General features: G+C 32.6%; 2 protein-coding genes across 2 annotated transcripts; both read left to right on the top strand.

Moving 5' to 3' along the window:
• The first annotated feature begins 6170 nt into the window (after window positions 1-6170).
• LOC143558502 (uncharacterized) lies at window positions 6171-8374 on the top strand. The gene has a single exon (XM_077047327.1). It carries the CDS (start codon window positions 6697-6699, stop codon window positions 8035-8037), a length of 1341 nt encoding a protein of 446 aa, XP_076903442.1. The 5' UTR covers window positions 6171-6696; the 3' UTR covers window positions 8038-8374.
• A 6069-nt stretch (window positions 8375-14443) lies between these two features.
• Window positions 14444-16870, top strand: LOC143558504 (uncharacterized). Its single transcript, XM_077047328.1, has 3 exons — window positions 14444-14720; window positions 15897-15968; window positions 16071-16870. Exons 1-3 carry the CDS (start codon window positions 14643-14645, stop codon window positions 16866-16868), a joined length of 948 nt encoding a protein of 315 aa, XP_076903443.1. The 5' UTR covers window positions 14444-14642; the 3' UTR covers window positions 16869-16870.
• Window positions 16871-20553: the final 3683 nt, after the last annotated feature.

Here is a 20553-nt window from a genome sequence, read left to right on the forward strand (position 1 = left end):
TAACAAAATTATTTATACCTAAATTAATTATTTTTTGAAAACTTTCTTTTGACTTAAAATTTTCAAGATCAAATGACAAAAACCGAAAAAACCAAAATCAAACGGTTTCAAATACTCTAAAAACCAAAGTTTTGATTTTCGGTTTTAACCAAAAACCGCATCACGCACACCCCTAAATAATAACATGCAACTTTATGGGATAGAAATTGTATGATTTCATAGCGACAAATTGTATAAAAAGTATGATATCAGATGAATTATCTTATAAATTTGGAACAGAAAGATTTTTCTAAAGCTCTTTGATGTTAACTTTTGTCATATTATGCACCAACACCTTATGGACTTCATAGATTTATTAGACTATATTTTTTAATCGTGTCACATGTAACTATAAGAATAAATATACAATCTCCTTTTGCAAAAGACTTAAGATAAAATTATAAACTAATTTCTATTAGGTTTGATAGATTTGAACTTAGCTGTTAGATCAAGCTATTATATATCATGGTAACCATCCACGAGACAAGTTTGGACAGCTATGGGACTTTTGAAAACCAACATTTATTAATACTTTAATTACACCCATTATGTGCCTGGCCTAACTAAAGATACCCTTGGTTTGTACTTTGTAGTTTGTACCCTTCATTAGAGGTGTTTAAGAAATCCAAATCCGACACTTAAATAAACTGATCTGAATATTCGAATAACTAATTCGAATTCGGATTGGATTCGAATATGAATTTTAAAGTTCAAATTATTTGGATTATTCGAATATCCGTTTATTCGAAATAAAAACATGCTTTAAGTGGTATATTACCGGTTTTGCATGTTATTTATATTTGTATTCAAGACTAAATTGTACTTTTCGGTTTTGTATGTTTATTGTGATTCTAAGACAAAAAATTAGAAAAAAAAATTTGTTATTTGGTTAATTTCGGATTATTCGAATTTTATCCGAAATCTGAATTGAATTCTCATAGATTCAGATCAGATAGAATATCCCTAATTCAGATCGTATCGAATTTCGGATAAGGTTATAAAATTTTCAAATCCGAACAGAATAACCAATTATCTTATCCAGTTATGAAAACGTTGGGTTTAACTTTTAAGGCTTACACGAGCCATGGAACTGGTTTTAAAGTTGATAAGTTTGTACTTCGTGCATGACTACTTGTACCTAACACGATTATATAAGTCAAAAAGAAACTACCTAGACATGGGCCATTGGGTTGTAGTTGATGCATAAATATATGTACCCTAAGCTGCTGGTTGATGAGTCAAAATAAAGCTAGCATCATAGCATTCTTGATTTGTATGTCTGGTACTTTATGCCTGAAGTACATGTGTGTATGAATGGAGAACCATACACAGTCACTGGGCCATCTTCGACTTCAATGTCAAGGTTTCTATATCAATCTTCATTTTTTATTTTTTATTATAGACATCATATGTTTTACACTAAAATAATATAAAAACCATAAAACTATTTCGATGGTAACACTATACTTTATACTAATCCTTCAAATACATATTATGTAGTATTTTAATATAATAAAACTATTTCAATGGTAAAAAGTTTTTCAATTTTTTTTAATCTAAAGTCATCCAACCCTTGTTAGTTGTTCCAAAATTTGTGATTTTTTTTTATAAATGTTAATCTTTTAAAATTGAGAAAAAATCATGTAATATGACAATATCAATCAAGTTTCAAAAGCTTTTCACTTGATTCTTTCTTTGTTTCTTTAAAGTCACTTAATATTATGTAAAAATAATTTTATCCATGTTAAAAATATTTTAGTTGAAATAACTTCAATTGAACATATAATCTTGGCTATTATTTAGTCAGTGACTATTTTTCTTTTACTTTGACATAAATTGATTAATTATAAAATTTTATTATTATTATTTAGTGAATTTCTTTTAACTATCACCGTTCACTTCAAATAGATTTTAGAATTTTAAAAATAATCATTAATAGTAAGCAGGAATGTAGGATTCATATGTAGTTCATTTTTTCTTGATTGGCTTCAAAAACAAATATAACTTAAATGACTTTACTAAAATATTTACAAAATTTATATCACATGTATAAATTTCAATCAATTTAAAATACATATGATAAGGCGAAAAACGTCGATTCAAACACTTATACGAAGATGATACCAACCATTTACTCAAAGTACACCTACTAAATAATTATTTGTTTTTGCACAACATGGCATTTTCCTTGTACGACTTAAAAGGGTATAAATTCATTTGTTTACAACAAGGTAACGATATATAAATCCAAAAAAATAGGAGCCTGCTGATGCTACCAACTTTAAAATGTAGATTTATAATAAGTTCCATATCAACTATTGTTGCTAATACGACACTAGCATTCCGGCCGGAGCAATGAGGGAAGCCGGCTGGAGTCTGCCGTCCGGCCACCGCCTCACATCATTTTTGGTAAGTAGTACACATAGTAATAAGCCAATAAAATAAAAATACAGCTCGCAAGTAATTTGAATTGTTCGATTTTAAATTATATTTAATTACAGTTGGTATTCTAGTCTAATGACATGAAAGTGATGGTTAAGATTTGAGATCTTATGGACTCGAAACTTGATTTGATGGGTTTCATTCTTGATGGTGTTCGTGGGTAAGTCAGGTCTAGGTTGTTAAATCTTAAAACAAGTATGAACGGTTGAGAACAGGGGTGTTCTTCGGGTTCGTTTTTCGGGTTTCGGGTTTTTCGGGCCAGGTTCTTCGTGTTTCAAAGTTTAAATCTTGATCCGAAACCCAACCCAAATCTCTCACGGGTTTTGCGGGTTCAGGTTTTTTCGAGTTGGGTTAATCAGGTATCCAAGAAAAAAAACACATAAAACCAATTTAAAAAAAAAAACTACAATGATAAAATTAAACAACATATTCTTCTTTGCTTATAATCAAATAATAAACTAACCTAACTTGATAAAATAATTCAAAATAAGAATAAAACTAACTCGAATCATAATCGTATTCAATCGGGCATGATTTGGTTGTTCGATTATGGGTTGCTATTAGTAATAAACAGAAACCATAAATTAAATAAGAAATTGATCCATAAGAGCTAGAATGACTACAGTCTATTACGGATTCTGATAACTTTAGTGGCTAAGACATAGCCTAGTATACATAAAAATAGATTTGATTACAAACTAAAAGTTTATTCGAGTTTTTCGGGTTGACCCAAATCTTATAGATCAAACCCAAGAAGCAACCCTAATTACTTTGGTTCGGGCTCGGGTTAGTTTTTTCTCGGGTTCGGGTTCTTCAAGTCCTGTTAGTTCGGGTTCGGGTACGAGTTTTTTCGGTTTGGGATTCGGGTAAAAGTGACAGCCCTAGTTGAGAATTTGAGATCCCGTCTGGGAAAGGCTAACTCGGTTTTGATATTTTGGTGGTATTTTCAAACGCTGTTAAAAATTGTTTTCGATAGAAACTTCAAAGTTAGAAAAAAAGAAGTATCTAAATTGAACTTTAGATTAGACTCTTTCAATTAGAACAAAAGTTGGTCTATGAAGTTACATAAAATTATATTGAAACTTCGTAAACGTTACTTAAATATTTGTTTAGACCATGTAGGGTTGTGAATTGATGTCTCATCTTGATAATGTCACACCCAACTTGTGTAATTCAACCTGTCATTTCCTTTTAATTCGTATTATTTTAATTTAAAATTTACATAAAATTTTAGGTTAAAAATCGTAATGACTTAGTCGTGTGTATATGTAAATTAATAATAATTACGGGGAAGATTTAGCAATCAACAAACGAAACGATCAAACAAATGGTAAATTGATAAATAAAATAACATATGTTGAGTAAACGCTTACTGTTGAAAATCAGTAACGATTGAAATTGTTTGATCTTAATCAATATTTAGGATATGGAATGTGATTTTGATAACTAACACAAGTTATATTTGTGTAAACCATCACACGAGTTTATTCATCATTAGTTTTTTTATCGTCTATATAATTGTACTAAAAGTACGTCATCATTTTGTGAAATTTTCTTTTATTTTATATAAATATCTTGTATCTCATTCCCCAAAATATAGAAGATACATAGTGATTCCATCGGGAACTTGCAACTTTTCCTCGGATTTTATGCTTACGGTAAGGATGAGAATTATAATATGGAGTTAATATGACGTTTCTTTTACTTTTTTTCTCTCTCAACATTTTAGAGATATGAGGATAGAGACCAAATGAGAATGCTCTTATAGTTGTTAAATAACTAAAATAATGTTCTAAAATAGTATATGATAACACGATAGCACTAATATTTAAGTTTAAAAATATTTGTTGTTAAAGTCTATCAACAAATTAACCAAATATCGTGGTAGGATAGGTAGGATGCTCTTATAGTTGTTAAATAACTAAAACAATGACTAAGATAAAGTTTCTATCCTTCTAATATTTGTTGTAGTATAGTTACCTTATCGATATTTATTCTCATATATTTCATAATTATTGCAGTTTTCAATCTTCGTCAAACACCTTCTTATTCAAACACTCTTGAATGTCTTTTAGTAACCGATACATGCTATTAATTAAATTGTAATGCTCTTGAGATAAAACTCCATTACGAGAACTGAACCCTCGTCCCTTAGGATAGAGGCATCAATACCACAAACCCAAAGCCCATTGATAATCGTCATTGTTTTAACCCTTGAACTGTGATACATTAATATTGGAATTAATTTTATTGCTATTATTGGATTTTCCTTTGTATATATACTTAAGAGAAAGGTGAGAGTTTTGCTTGGAAAGATTATGACATAGAGTACGTAATAGTATTAGTTACACTTATGTTAGTAATGTTTCGACTTCGATACTCGAGCAAGCGTTGTATAACAGATTCCACATGGGTTATCGAGACACCAATGGAGTGGAACCATACTCGGAGTATAACAAGACCATGGACTCTCTAGACACATATTTTAAAAAAAAAATATATTAAACCGAGCATAGAATATATCGTATTGTATTATATTGACGTTGATGGTATCGTGTGGCAATATCCCACCTAAATTTAGTTCATTTGGGGCCAACCAACTTGGTGTACATTTACTATATTGTGCTTTATTAAGCATTTTTCATGATGTGTTAACTGATGTTTTATTACCCTTTTGTTTTGTGTTCTATATCTTCACTAGCAAACAACGCCAACCATCCAACATATTATTGACTATGATGATGTTTTATTTCCTCCCTTTTTACTTTATTTATTTCCCTTTATACTTTTTATGATTGGCTCATACTTCAACTCCTAAAAATCTGTAATTTCACATTATTCTATACCATTTGCTTAATAAAAATTTGTAACATAAACAATATTAAACTTTAATGAATAATAATATTTAGTTAGCTCATAAAGCTTTTGAGCTTTCAAAGTGTGCAGGCTGGTGGATTCCTAGAACTACTTCAAGGTGGGCCCCTTGCTCAAATGTCCAACTTGCCCTTCTTTACCACACTTTTAATTAAATAAATACATTTATTTGCTTTTAAAATAACTTCAACTATTGAGCTAGATTTTCTTCTTCACTAAAAAATTTACTCCAAAATCCATCGAAACGTAGAATTACGGGTTTGAACTCATGACCTCTAAAGAAAAGAGACACATATCAGTCTATTACATCACCATGTAACATTAGGCTAAACGCCTAGCCTAGATATTTTTTAGAATGATGATTTTCCTTTTTATGTTTAGGCCATTGCACTCTTTAATTTAAAGATCCTCGTTGTCCATTCTGATCAAACTATGTTATCTTAACCAGTCTCACGTTAACTTCAGAGTTTGACTTGGGCGTTCCCTCGGGAAACCATACCGTCAGCTGTTACTTGACAGTCGTTGTGCCGCCACAATAGCATAACCCTTTAATGTAACGCATGTGAGACAAAAACCCTGGTGAGCTCGAGATTCATAATAATAACTTCGAACATCCAACTCAAATAAGTTATTGTCAAAATCCACCCAAAAGTGACACAAATAAGGATCAAACTTAAATCTCCACTAAATGATATAAATAATAACTTTTACCAAACATTTTATATAGTTATTTTTCCCATAGAGCAAGAATACTTGTACCTAAAGCCATAATGCTAATGCTACAAACACTTGTACCTTATGCCATAACTTTTGTACAACAGTTTGGATATAGACAATTGAGGTACACAAAAAAAGAAGAATAAGTGGCAAGGAGTAGAAGCAGCAAGACAAAGTAAAGAATAGTTAAGGGGCAGTTGGTTTGCTTCCACAGCCATAGGGATGATCAAATGTGGATCAATCTGAGCCGTTGGATGTCATACCGGCGTAGGATTCTCAGTTGGGTACACGTACTGCCTTGTCTTTTTATCTATCCTTGCTTCCATGCATGGGTTTCTTCATCTTCTTCACATCCAATTCCAAATATAGCTTCTTTCTAGAGAGAGAAACACTCTGTTCTAGAGAGAGAAAGTTGGTTTCTTGATGTTTTTGTTTTAAATCTTGAATCTTTTAAAGAAATTTGATATGGGTTTGTTTCTTTTTGGTTAAAGATTGTTGATTTTGGGTTAAAGATTGTTTCTTGATCTGGGTTTTTGTTAATTGTTTCAGTTTGATCTTGAATACTCTGTTTCTTGATACACATCCTCTGTTTTTGGGTTGGTTTGACTTCAATTGATCTAAAAGATGTTGAATTTGATCCAAGAAACTGATCAAGATTCAGTTTTTCATCATCAAAGCTTCCCATCTGGTAGATCTTTAGCTGGTCACATGAAGTCTCATAATAATAATAATAATAATAATCATAATAATCATGATCATGATGATGATAAGAATTTGAAGAAGAAGAAGAGGAAGATGAAGCAAATGAAGAAGCTTTCATCAGTTAACAATGAGGGATTGGATTCAAATGATTTAGGGTATGAATTAAGGAAAGATCCAAAAAAGACTCCAAAAGTCAAAGATGCAAGTGAAGTTGAGAATGATAATAATAATAATAATGATAATTGTTTGGTGGTTCTTGATAAGCTTTGTAAAGAATGTGGTAAAGGTTTTCAATCTTGGAAGGCCTTGTTTGGGCACATGAAATGCCATTCTGAAAAAGTGTCAAACAAACACCAGAAAAAGAACATGATTCAAGATTCTTGGACTAGTCATTCGGACAACGAAAACTCGGGTGCTAAATCGAGTCGAATCAAGAAATCGAGATCAAGAAGCAAGAGAATGAAAAGGTTTACAGTTACTTCTACTACTGTTACTACCACTACCACTATTACTTCAGCTTCATCTTCAATCTCCATGAATGGTAACAATAATAATAATAATAATAATAATAATAATAATAATAATAATAATAATAATAATAATCATGGTTCAACTAGTGTGTCTGAAATTGAACAAGATCAAGAATATGAGATTGCTATGTGTTTGATGATGCTTTCTAGAGATGAGGGTAAATGGGGTAATTGTAATTCATCTGCTTTTGTAAGTTTGACTAAAGTTGAAGGTAAAAAAGTTGCTAAATCCCATATTATTGTTGATGATCTTGAACCAATTGTGACCAAAAATGATGAATTTGATGAGTCAAACAAGAGAAAGTTTGAGTGTATGACTTGTAACAAAAGCTTCCACTCATATAAAGCACTAGGTGGGCATAAAGCAAGTCACAAGAAACTAAAGGAAGGTCTAGATTCGAAGCCTGAAGACGACGACAGTCACGACAACACGATCGAAAACAAGTCTCTTTTCGATAATAATCAACCAACAACAAAGTTACATGAATGTCCAATTTGCTTCAAAGTTTTCGCTAGCGGGCAGGCTTTGGGAGGTCACAAGAGATCACACATGATTGCTGAGGCTAAATTGAACCAACAAAAGGTGAAGGAGCCGGTTCGTGAAGTGCGAGGGTTTATTGATCTCAACATGCTTCCTGATACAATGGAAGAGGATATGATGATGCATTGGATGGATGCTAATGCTACTAACCATGAACCAACAACACTACTTGGGTTGCTTTCAACAAGTTAAAAAGATCATCTCACGAGTGTATAGATTTCATTAATTCTTTGCATAATTGATGTAGTTTGGTGCTTAACCAACAACATAAGTAGCCATACACATACACACACAAACACCAAAAAAAAACACACATTGTTTGATATTCATAGTCTTTTGAGTTTTCACTATTTTGTACTCATTTTTCTGCTTATTACTTGTCAAGGTACATTAATTGCTATGATTTGGATTGAAACAATCTATATTCTTGAGTTATCTTGGTTTGATTCCACTTTAGATTACTTAGAATTGAAGGTGAAGATGGTGAAGTCTTGTAATTGAAGAAATGTTGATTATATTTTACTTGGGTTCATGGTAATTATAATTACTCATTAATTATGCTTTAAGCTATTGGTCAGTTCGGTTTCGAGTAGAAACTAATGCGTGTGGTTTTAATTTTTTATAAACAATCGGCTTGGTTTTAGTTTTTGGGTAAGATGGTTCGCTTAATTTGATTAAGCGTTGGTTCATAATGCCGGTCAATTTCAACTCATTTTAAGTTGACCAAAAGAAAAATATTGGTTAGGTTAAATAGTATGAGGAGTAATATATCATTTATAAATGAGAAAATTAAATATCTTTTTATAAATACACAACTTGTAAAACAAAATATATAAAACTTTGGTTATAGTGACACTTGTGACTATTGCGATTATTCGTTAAATATGTATAACAATTATACCATAAGACTCGGTTCGCAAAAAACAAAGCCAAACCGTCTATTTTTTAATTTCTCATGTCTATATTATTCAGTATTCGGTCTGTCCTCTCACCCGCGTGTTTTGGAAATGTTACTAAAATAAAATGAAATATATTGGTTTTATTTAAAAGGGTGAGGCCCACCACAATCTTGTTTATTGAAATCACGACTCTAGCAATGTTGAGGCTCTAGCCAAATTTTTTGTGGTGAGTAGTGACCAAGTGTTAGATAAAGAATCTTGAATAAGAGTGAAGTTGGAATAAGTTTATATGAAATGTTCTGTCTGTAGAGTAAACGTATCTACTACTTGGTTACACCTCTCCCAATATTTGACTTAGCTTTATTGGCCGACACCAAAACAAAACCTTCAATCACTAGTAGCCCTATGCTCAAAAAGATTTAAAACACGTGAAATAATACTACGTGACACCCATGACCGTCTCTGAGGTTTGTTAAAAAAATTTGAATTAAAAGGATTTTTTTAGTGAGTTTAAACAGATTGATAGATTTTCAAATTGGTTTTATTGGGTTATGATTTGGTCGTGGAAACTTTTTATTTTTATCTTTCTTTAAATAAAAATGAGCTTAATGAATTGGGTAATTGGGTCTTAACATGAATACATAATTTTTTTGAACATATATGTAATTCTTTTTTTTTTTTGAAAAATTTTAAGTCTGCTGGGATGACTAGACCGATATCAATATCATCCTATTCATACATGTTTTACTTCAATAGACCCGTTTTGAACAATAGTCTCTTTGTTGCTCATTATATTCCATAAATGTTTAGAGATCAAAACAAAGTTTATGGTTCTTAAAGATTTAATTCCTAATCAAGTCACACTTTGATCATAACAAACATCACTCCAAATGACTCTCATTCTTCCTTTAGCTTTAGCTTTAGCTTTAGCTTTATCTTCATTAGCCTATAGGAACCTCATCACAATCATAAGCCTTTATATATCTTCTATAACATTTCTTGGTAATACAAAGTGTGAGAAATCAAGGTTATAGTCTATATTGTTTACTCCACATTGCTAAAGGTTAAAAACAAATTTGTTTCCCGTCATGTTAGATTATACTAATTCTTCAAAAACACTCATTTGCTCTCGATCTCTACAAACATCATTACATTTCCACACATACCATTTTTTACATTTAATAAAATTATTTTTATACGAAATGAAATCAAAGAAAACTAACCATAAAATAATCAATAAAAGCTCAACCATAAATAAACAACAAAAGGTTAGCCATAAAATAAAGAATAAAAAAAATTAACCATAAAGAAAAAAAATAAAAATAATAAATTAACCATAAAATAAAAATAATAAATTAACCACAAAATAAAAAATAGAAATTCAACCATAAAATAAACAATAAAATGTATTGCATTAAAACAAAAAATAAAAGATAAAAATACAATAAGAAAATAGTTTAATAATTCATATATGCTGTTAGGGTTAGAGACACAGAAAACACGTATTGAAAAGCAGAAGCCACATGTAGATATATAAGTTACGTGGTTTCCAATTCCTGTAACAATCACCTCCATAAATTGCATTGCAGCCTTTCATCATGATTCACACCTATATTTCCTGCCATCGAATTACTTTCTCTATATCCGGTAATTATTTTTTAAACCACACTTTTTTACCACCAAATATATGTTTCTCGCTTTCAGTTTCCTACTAATTACTTGTGTGATTATTAGTTTATTGCTCTTAGTTTGAGTTTATGGTTCAAAAGAGTGTTAATAATATTATTATTGTACTTAAGCACATGCATTGTATTATCATGTTATGAAATTGATTATGTATTGGTTATTGTTGCATGCAGGTACATCTTGCTGATGCATTATATATTGCTTAATAATCAATCACCATGTCTTTTACTAACACGCAGCCATCTTTAATCGGTTCGTCTTCTGCGAACCATTCGGAATCAGGGTCTGGTTTTGCTCTAATTGAGGAGCATGATGTTGTAAACCAAACAACACTCAATGTTCCATCTGTTCCTTCAGGTACTTATGATACTTAATATTTGTTTGGATGAATTAGTCAAGTAAATTATATGGTCATATGTTTTTATTGTTGTAATACTAATAATGATGAACTCCATCTTTTGAGGTTAGATATATATGGGCAACAGTTAAATGCACATTATCAACAGCAGCAGCAGCAGCAGTACCAGCACCAAGCACAACCAAACATGCATCCAGTCAACACTGGATTCCAAAATCAGGCTCAACAACTTGATTTTTTCAGGTGTAACATTAACATTGTAAGTTTCTTACACCTTATGGTTGGTTATATATTTTGAGTGGCAAAGTGGGCGGGTCGGGTAACGGGCCTGCATGGGTTGGGTCAAAACGGGTCAAATTTACAAAATTATCAAATTGGTTCGGGTCATTTTTAAAAGGGGTCAATCTGGTTCGGACCATTTAAAAAAAGATCTCATTTTGGTTCGGGTCAAAACGGTTCATCTCAAAAAGGTATCAATTTTGTTCAGATCAAAACCAGTCACTTGAAAATGTATCAATTTGGTTCGAGTCAAAACGTGATTTTATAAGGGTGTCAATTTAGTTTGGATCAAAACGGGTCATTTTAAAAAGGTATCAATTTGGTTTGATTCAAACCGTGCCATTTAAATAGGTAAAAATTTGTTTCGGAACAAACCGGGTCTTTTTAGTAAGGTATCAATTTGTTTCAGGTCTAGCGGGGTCATTTTTAAAAAAGAAGATATCTTTTTTTTTCGAGCCAGACCGGGTCATGTTAAAAGGTATCAATTTGGTTTTGGTTAAAACGAGTCATTTTTAAAAGGTATCTATTTGGTTAAGGTCAAAACGGGTCAATTTGGTTTACATATATTTTGTTTGGATTCTTGATTATCTTTAAACTTCTTGCTTGTGTTGACTTGTATAGCGATATGCTCCATATCCATATTACGGTGGAATGATGAGAGCTTACGGTCGACCTATGGTAAGATACATGATTTCATATATCTACATAAGTTTGTATATCTTCAAAGATCATCAGTATCAATGTATGGATTCATTTTGTCTGTCTTAGTAAATTCCACCTCAATCAGTGGATGTGTCGACAAAGATAGCTTTGGCTCCTGAAATAGGACCAGAGCCTGTGTTCGTAAACGCTAAACAATACCACGCGATACTCCGGCGAAGAAAAACGCGTGCAAAAGCAGAGCTTGAAAAGAAATTAAAAAAAGACCGTAAGGTGAATTATAACTTTATAATTTAAGGATGAATTTAATTGTGTAAAGACAGTAACTAACATGCTATGTTGGTTTTATTTTACAGTCGTATGTTCATGAGTCGCGCCATCAGCATGCCATGAAAAGGCCTAGGGGTACCGGTGGTCGTTTTGCCATGAGTGAAGAAGTTGATACCGTAAAGACAACCACTTCTAGTTCTTCAAAGCATGTGCGCCCTGAAACACCTAGGGGCGAACCTATGAATTCACAAAGTTACCATGCATCACCGGACTATGATTTCCTATCTTTAAATATAGGAGAGGATTGGTTCGACATATCACCATTACCTAACCAAGGTTAGGTGTAATGTGTTGTTTCATAGGCGGGGAGTAATGAAGAAGTTGCGACATGATGGCGGGATGATGTTGAGACTCAAGAGTATTGAGAGGTTGCAAGTGCATACGCTTATGGAAAGTTGAAGTTTATGTTGTATTTGATAGACAAAAACATTTGTATGTATGTAGAATGTGAATAGTTTCTGTTTTGTTATTAAATTTGTTCTTCATTATCCGAATGCAGTTGAAACAAGTAATAAAAATGTGGTTTTGTGCATTTTGATGACTTTCTATTTCAATTATGTTACCACTATCTTTGCAGTCTTTTTGCTACAATGTTAATTAAACACTGCCTTTAGAATTTATTTACTAAAGTTTCATCATGTGATTTGATGTGTTCATTGTTATAATTTTTAGTTTTTGTTAGGTTTGATGATATTTAATGTTTAGATTTCTTTGTTATGGTCTTATGTTTTTACTCGGGTGGTCATTTTATGTCATAGTCAAAGTCAACACGAGCTCGTTTTCTGGTTTCATTCAAGTTCTAAATAAATCGTGTTAGATGGGCCCGTAGCCGTTCATGACCCGTATTAGCCCGAACCAAAACGACCAGTTTTTACGGACCTGAACCCGTTCTATAGAAGTTAATTAGAAATCAGTTTTCAAAAGAAAAGGATAATAAGACAAATTAGTTGGTAGTTAATATTGTAAATTGAAGAAAAGAAAGAAAAAATATAAAAAATATATTATAGAGATAGAGATGAAGAATGAGAATCGGGAGGTTTTAGTAAATAGATAGATAAATTAAGAAAATATTGTTATTAGTTATATTATGGAGTTGGGGACAGAGAACCTGTTGTTGTGCATGCTCTATGCTTAATAACTAAGAGAAAGTTGCTTTTCAGATAAGTTATATACTTAAATAAATAAAAAAAAATCTTTCACGTTAATCTCGAATGCTTCTAAAGAAAAATAATTTGCTGGTGACAACCAAATCAACTGAAAGCCCTACCATGATGTTTGTGAATTGTGATCAAACATATGTGCCATATTGTTGGCGTATTTTTTAAACGTGTCAAAGTTGGTTGTCAAATAGGTAGACTTCTTATGTCAATGTTGAAGGGTAAAATACTACAATTGGCAATTTGACCAATTTGATTTTGAATCAATTGTTTAAGGGTTACGTTTGGCAAATGTGTCCAAACATATTTTTAATGTGTAAAATCGTCATTTTTAATAAGAATCGGTAATATTGTGATTATAAGATGTAATCAAATTACACTTTATTGTATAACAATAAAGATCTTAAACAAGTATTCTTATACAGGACTGTTAAAATTTTCTGTTGACCTCAACCAATTTTTCTAGTTACCCAATCTAGTGTGACTTGCTAGCTTTCATTTCATGACTAAAAACTTTCATTGAATTTGTTTTTTATTCAACCGGACCCTATTAAACTACCAGATTAGGATACATTAGATTTATTTATATGACGGCATCGGCGTTTAGGGTATCAAATCAGGTAGTGTGAAGTGGGTAATAGTCACAATAGAGAGAGAGAGAGAGAGCTGCATGTGGAGCGGGTCCATGCGGTTAGGTGAGATGCCGATTTGTTGATACCTACGGGTATAGGTGAGCTGCCGATTTGTGATTGTCTTTCAGGAGGGTAGCAGCGGTTAGCATCCTGTCCACCCTAATACATGTAACTTTTAACATGTCACATTCTTGTCATTAAACTATCATGTGGAATTTCACGTTTATGTATACAAGTTATATTCTAATTCGTTTATCTCATACACTTTCTAATGCGTTATATCAAATTTAATGCAAAATCAATTTTATTTTGTAAACAAATTTTATTTGGTGCTATTATTGTCGCTTATATTGCCCTAAAGTATTTTATCTAATACACGTGACACCTCCAACTTATTCAACTTCATTTACTATCTACTTATCTAGTTCATTTTTGACGTCAACACATTCTATTTGGTTACATATAAAATAATCGTTCAGGAAAATCTTTCTTTAATTTTGTAATAAACTGCTTGTCTATACGATCACTAAGCCAATAAGCCTTCAGTACTGATTTGAGCGTCGTTCTCATCGATAGCTCTCCATTCACTACTTGGCCAGCTCACCCGGGTCCACTTAATGATTTTTATTTTTAATGACTAAATGTTACACTTTGCGTATTTACACGCTAACCCCCTCAAGTTTAGCCTTTGGTGTCTTTATCAAACTTGTATTTGTTTCTAAACAAAAACCCACAAACCCTAACGATCATAATCGAAACCCAAATGTACGATCAACATTAATCGCCGTAATCGACGATGGATATGGACCCTTGTGTGGTAGCTTCAAGGGCTGAAATTGTTGCACAAAAGCTTGATTTGACGCCATCTGAACATGTAAGCTCATTTCTTTATGTCATTTGCGTTTGTAGATCAAAGTTTGTATTATTATTATTATTAGTATGGGTTGAGTGTTTGATCGGGTCAAACGGGCGGGATCAAATGGGTTTGTGGACCCTTGTGAGCATTATAATATTATTATTTTTTTATATAGTTTTAAATTCAATAAATTATTAATATTTTTAGTTCATCAAACTTTGGAAAAGGTTTGTTGAAAAAAAATCAAGCTTCTTACCGATACCGGTATTGTAAATATGCTCGGTTCGGCAAAAAGTTGAAATCTTGTACCGAATTTGGTACTAGTTCAGGACCGTACTTGTTTGCCCATCCCTAAGGCTATGTGCAGTGGAGGGGCTACAAAATGGGTGTTTTGCGTCATGTGGCGCCGGTCAGCAAAGGGTGAGTTTTTGTTTTAGGGGTGTAATGGTGTTTTAGCCCCTATATATATATGTATATGTATATATATGTAAGACACATGTGAATATAATAATAATAAATGGAAAAGGAAGAAAGGGCTATAAGCAGTCCCCCCCCCAATTCGCTCAGGGTGGGTGGTGTTGTAGCCCCCTTGTCGCCCCAAAACCCCCAAATTTTAGCCCACTACGGGTGGCCGAAAACACTATTCACACACTATTCATGTTTTATATGGGTTGTGTGACATGTGAAAATGGTCTTACGGTGGCGGCGCAGCTTGTTGCCCGCTTACCCACCTCTCTATTGTAATTGAATCCTTTTTATTTAGTATATGAATAAATAACGTCTATATTGACAAAAAATAAAATAAAAAAATTACAAACGAAAAATGGTCATAGAGTGTATGGACTGTATAAGGCGATGTTCATTAAATCATACGGAACGTATGATGTGTTTGACTGACACAAAAATGGCTTATGAGACCATAGTCACACACTCACACTGCTTGTATGACCATTTTACTTATTTGCCATCATACAACTCGTATGATATGACATACATGTTGGGGTACGAAGGCGGTGTACAAAAACCGTTATCAAAACAGTGATTGAAGTTTGTTTGAAACAAATTTTGGATTTTTATTTGACCCCATTTGTTGTAAACTTTTTAAAGTTACTTTTCATCACTAGTTACTTTTCATCACCATTGTTGCATATTTGACCATTGACAAGTGTAAGATAATTTGTATAACACATTCAGGCTGGTGTAGCTTTGAGTGAAGTTACAACATTAGTGTCCGGACGCGGTTATCCAAAAGTAGCTACAATGGAGGTAAATTTACTAAATTTATGATCATCTTCTAAAACTACTTTCATATGTTGCTGTCTTATTTTTTTAACTGGTGGTTTAAATTTGTTCATTTGTTGTTTGCAGCCTGCTAACGGTGGCACGCAGAACAGACCCGGTGCCTACCAACCCAAGTGGTGTGAAGTTTGTAAAATCAGTTGCAGCGGTGACAAGGCTTTTGACATACACATTGAGGGTAAACAACACCAAAAAAACCTTAAATTTTCAGAGAAGACACCAACTTTATATGTAAAAACCATGGAAGAATCGAAGTCTTTGGACGGTAATGGTAATGCGATTACATGGTGTGAGGTTTGTAACATCAGCTGTCCTACCAATATCTATGGCAAACATGCATCAGGGAAGAAGCATATAAAGAACCTCCAAAAGTTAGACAAAATACCTAATTTACCCTCGACGGTTACTGACTCTGCATCCTCGCTTGAGGGCAAAGATGTCAATTCAATCAAAATTAACTCTACAAGTTGTGAACTTTGTGGGATTTCTTGCACTTCGCTTGAGCTGCTCAACACTCACATTGCAGGAAAGAAACACCAAAAGAAGTTGAAGAATGCTGAGAAACAATGTGCTCCCGCTCCCGCTCCCGAGCCCAAAACATTGTTCCCGGAGTCGGACGAAGAGGGTAAAATTGTCATTTTGGAGGGGGGTAAAAGGAAGGCTGATGATTCGTTAAGTGATGTGGATGCAGATACGAAGAAGCAGAAGATGAGTGAAGACGAAGCGTGTGGTGTTTTGGTGAGTTGTAAAGTGTGCAATGTGAGTTGTACTGGCTTTACGGTGTTCCAAACGCACCTTGCAAGCGTTGAACATTTGGCAATGGTACAGAAACAAGCTGAAGGTGGATCAGACGGGTTGCAGGTATGAAGTCTTGTACGCTGTTTGAAACAGGTAAATGTTGGAAAGTTTGTTTATGATGTTAACATTTTGAAGTGTTATTAGCTTTTAGCAAACAAGAATATGACTTGACTTATTGATGCTACATAATAATAATACAATGCTCTATTAAAGCATTTTGATGATTATTTTACTAAATAGTTATTAAGTAGTTTTTGTTACTCATATCTTTTAAGTTTTGTTTACATACAAATTAGAGTAAAGGGTGGCAAGTATGTTATTATATATAAATAATCGTGTACAAGACGCGCATATGCATTTTACAATCGTTGTTTAGAAACTTGTTTGTATTTTGAGTCGTTTGAACTTGTGGTATCTTGAAAATGGCGTAACGTAGCTTGAGCAATTGTTGACAAAAGGCAAAGGTTATGCACATTTGTAGTACTAGATGAAGCGTCGTCTTAACTTGATGAAATGTCACTGCTATACACATTAATAATGTAAAGCTCTGTTATATAAAATCTGAGTTGTAAAACTCGTCATAGAAACCATAGTTGTGCTATCGATTTTTCAATCGCTTTGATTGTATTAGACGACTTAAGGGTGTACACAGGATGGTTCAGTTTGAGCCTTCACCAAAACCAAAACTGAAAATTTCATATAACAAATTTTGAAAACCGTTCGGTTTCGGTTAATGAGTCATTAAGAGTAGTTCAATTAGGTTATTGTTTGGTGACTTAGTCAACCAAATCATGAATCATGGCTTGATAATTTTGGGCCTTCTCATTTATCTCAATTTTGGCTAATAACTAGAATGTGGGCTTGAACAAAAACTTTTACACTAATTTTTACAGCTTTTCTGTTTGCATAGGGATTTAGGGTATGTTTAATTGGAGGTAATGGAATGGGAGAAGAAATTAAATGAACAAGTAAATGAAATGGATCATTACCATTTACCATTCATTTGTCTTGTTTGGTTAACCTATGGAAATGAAATAAATTATTAGTTAATGTTGTTTGGTAACAAAAAAAAATTGTATGAATGAAATAGAAATAATAAAGACACTCTTATCTCAAGTAATTATTTTTACCAAAAAAAAAACTGCAATGGCGACGATGATAGCTTTGGCGACAAAAATGGTGGTGGCGACGGTGATGGTAGTGATGGCGGTGGTGGTAGTGGCGGTCAGGCGTCAAGGGCGGTGGTTGTGGTGGTGGGAGGGGTGGGTGGCAGCATTGATAGTGATGGCGATGGTAGGGTGGCAACGACGGTGGTGGTGGTCACGCAGTGACAGTGGTAGTGGCGGTGATGGTGACAATGGTTACGGTGGTTACTGTGACAATGGTTGTGATGGTTACGGTGATAGTGGTGGCGGTGGTAGCGCTGGTGGTGGCGACGACGGCGTGGGTGGTGGTGGAGACGACGATAGTGACGGTCAGGTGGTGGTGGTGGCTATGGTAGTTAAGGTGGTTGCTGTTGTTAGATGATGATGTTGTTGAGAAAGTAGGATGAAGAATGAATGAAATGAAAAAAAAAGGGGGGGGGAGAAGGAATGGTTTGATGTAATAAGATTTCATGTATAATGAATGATTTCATTCCATTGAGCAAACAAACACCACTTTTTTTTCATTTCCAAGTAATTAATTATTTAATTATTTCATTCATCCTGTAATACCAGTTAACTTAGGGATGGTCCATTTAAAGAAAAAAATATATTATTATGTAATGACATTATTTGCTTATATCAAACATAAATATTAAATGCTAATATAAACTTGTAAGGATAACCTTTTTAAAACTTAAAAGGTGATAAAGAGTCTCACCATCACATTTTATCCAAACAAATATGAACCAAATACAAATACGTAGAACAACTATGACACATAAGTGAAGTTGACACAGAAAGTGGATTCACTTGGGTCATATTTATTCTCTTAAAAGTCCAATACGTAATGAAGACGATTGTTTTTTTTCTTTCGGTGAAGAATAGATTAAAAATACAAATTTTAGAATAATTTCAATAGTGTATATTTGACTCTCCTAGTGTTTTGTTACTTGTTATAACCATCATTATCATCTAAATAAATTCATTCCGTTAAAAAATATAAACAACTGCATATTTATTTACATAAATTTATAAAATAAAGCTAAAAGAATACCAAAAAATGAGGGGTGAATCTAGAGGTGCATATTAATACCCAATTTCGAGTATGGAACCGGTTCGGGTATAATCGGGTATTGGAAAATCAAGTATTGAGAGAAATCGGGTATGATATTGAGGAGAAAAAATCAACCCTATATACCCGGGTATGGTATGATTGAGTTTGGGTATAACCGGTATTGAAATCGGGTATGTGTCCGGGTATGACCGGGTATTAATACCCAATTTTGAATTTTTTAATTTTTATACATATTTAAATTCGTTTAAAAATTAAGTTTGCTTTGCAATTTTTAAAAATAATTAAAATATGTTAAAAAACCATAAATTCAACCAATTACAAATATTTACTTTATAATATGCATTTTAAGGTAAATAAATATAAAAGTGTGAAGTAAACATAAACATATACTATAAAAATTAAAAATTAAAGTATTATTACGGGTATTAAAAAATTGGTATCGGGTATAGGGTATATGATATGGCTGGTTCCGGGTATTTCCAGGTATATATCGTTAGGTTCCTAGTACATATATTGAGCTCAAAATGTATACTCTATCCATATCATACGGGTAGAGTCGGTTCTAATTCCGGGTATAAAATACCCGGGTATAAAAAAAACCGATTCCAAATACGGAGTATATATTTTTTTGGGTACGGTTCCATGCAAGAGTTTATTCTCACCTATAGGCTCTAGGTGATCTGTCTAACAAATACCAGATGCCCATTGGGCCCACCATTATGTTTTCACGTGGCCATTTCTATCGTACGGAAGGCGTTGTGCCCTTTTTGAGTTTTAAGTTTACAGAGTTTGTACTTTGTTCTTCAAATTATTAATTTTATTTATTTATTTATTTTACCTTGAAGACTTGAAATGTACATTTGTACAACTCCATCATTAGGACTTATAGTCGAACCATCGAGTTGTCCTCTCCTAGCCCATGCCATTCTAAATATTAATTTTGTAAACTACCAATACATCCAAACACTTAAATTACACGCGACCTTTTAAAATTAATAGAAGTACAACGAATATGGAAAAAAAGTTTTAAAGTAATAATTATATACATAGTATACTTTTTAGTCTTCCATCTTATTTTTCTGTTAAATAATTATTATTTATATAACAATTTTTATAAAAGTTTTTTATTTTAAAAGTAAGCTTTTATGAAACATTTTTTATGACTGAACATTTTTTCATTATTAAATCCAATTAATATGTATTGTGTCATTTTTATCATCCAACCTATATAATGCACAGATTTATAACCTAATATATTGTCACATATGTTTTTTACATATCACAATCTCATCATCAAAACACTTATGGAATGTCACGTTTATTTGCAACATTGATGTTTTCATTTGTTGCTTATATGACGTTTAAAGTTATTTTCAAAATGATATGTGAAATTTCACATTTATTTGCATAAGCAATCTTATAATATGATTATCGTGTGACATGATCTCTAGTTTATTTGTAGAACCAAATATGATGGTTATCTATAATGGTTATGTTTGGTTCCCACATGTTGAGTACTTGAATGTTATGTTTA

This window comes from Bidens hawaiensis, unplaced genomic scaffold (genome assembly GCF_021521415.1).
Source record: "Bidens hawaiensis isolate Kalapana, Puna unplaced genomic scaffold, B.hawaiensis_p1.1 tig00019550_1, whole genome shotgun sequence".
Classification (NCBI taxonomy): domain Eukaryota; kingdom Viridiplantae; phylum Streptophyta; class Magnoliopsida; order Asterales; family Asteraceae; genus Bidens; species Bidens hawaiensis.

Bases quoted from the DNA above. Each gene is read 5' to 3' on its own strand.
- LOC143558504 (XM_077047328.1), top strand. From the start codon at position 14,643: ATGGATATGGACCCTTGTGTGGTAGCTTCAAGGGCTGAAATTGTTGCA. The intron at 14,721-15,896 runs GTAAGCTCATTT...TAACACATTCAG, and splicing joins ATTTGACGCCATCTGAACAT to GCTGGTGTAGCTTTGAGTGA. The intron at 15,969-16,070 runs GTAAATTTACTA...TGTTGTTTGCAG, and splicing joins CAAAAGTAGCTACAATGGAG to CCTGCTAACGGTGGCACGCA.
- LOC143558502 (XM_077047327.1), top strand. From the start codon at position 6,697: ATGTTGAATTTGATCCAAGAAACTGATCAAGATTCAGTTTTTCATCAT.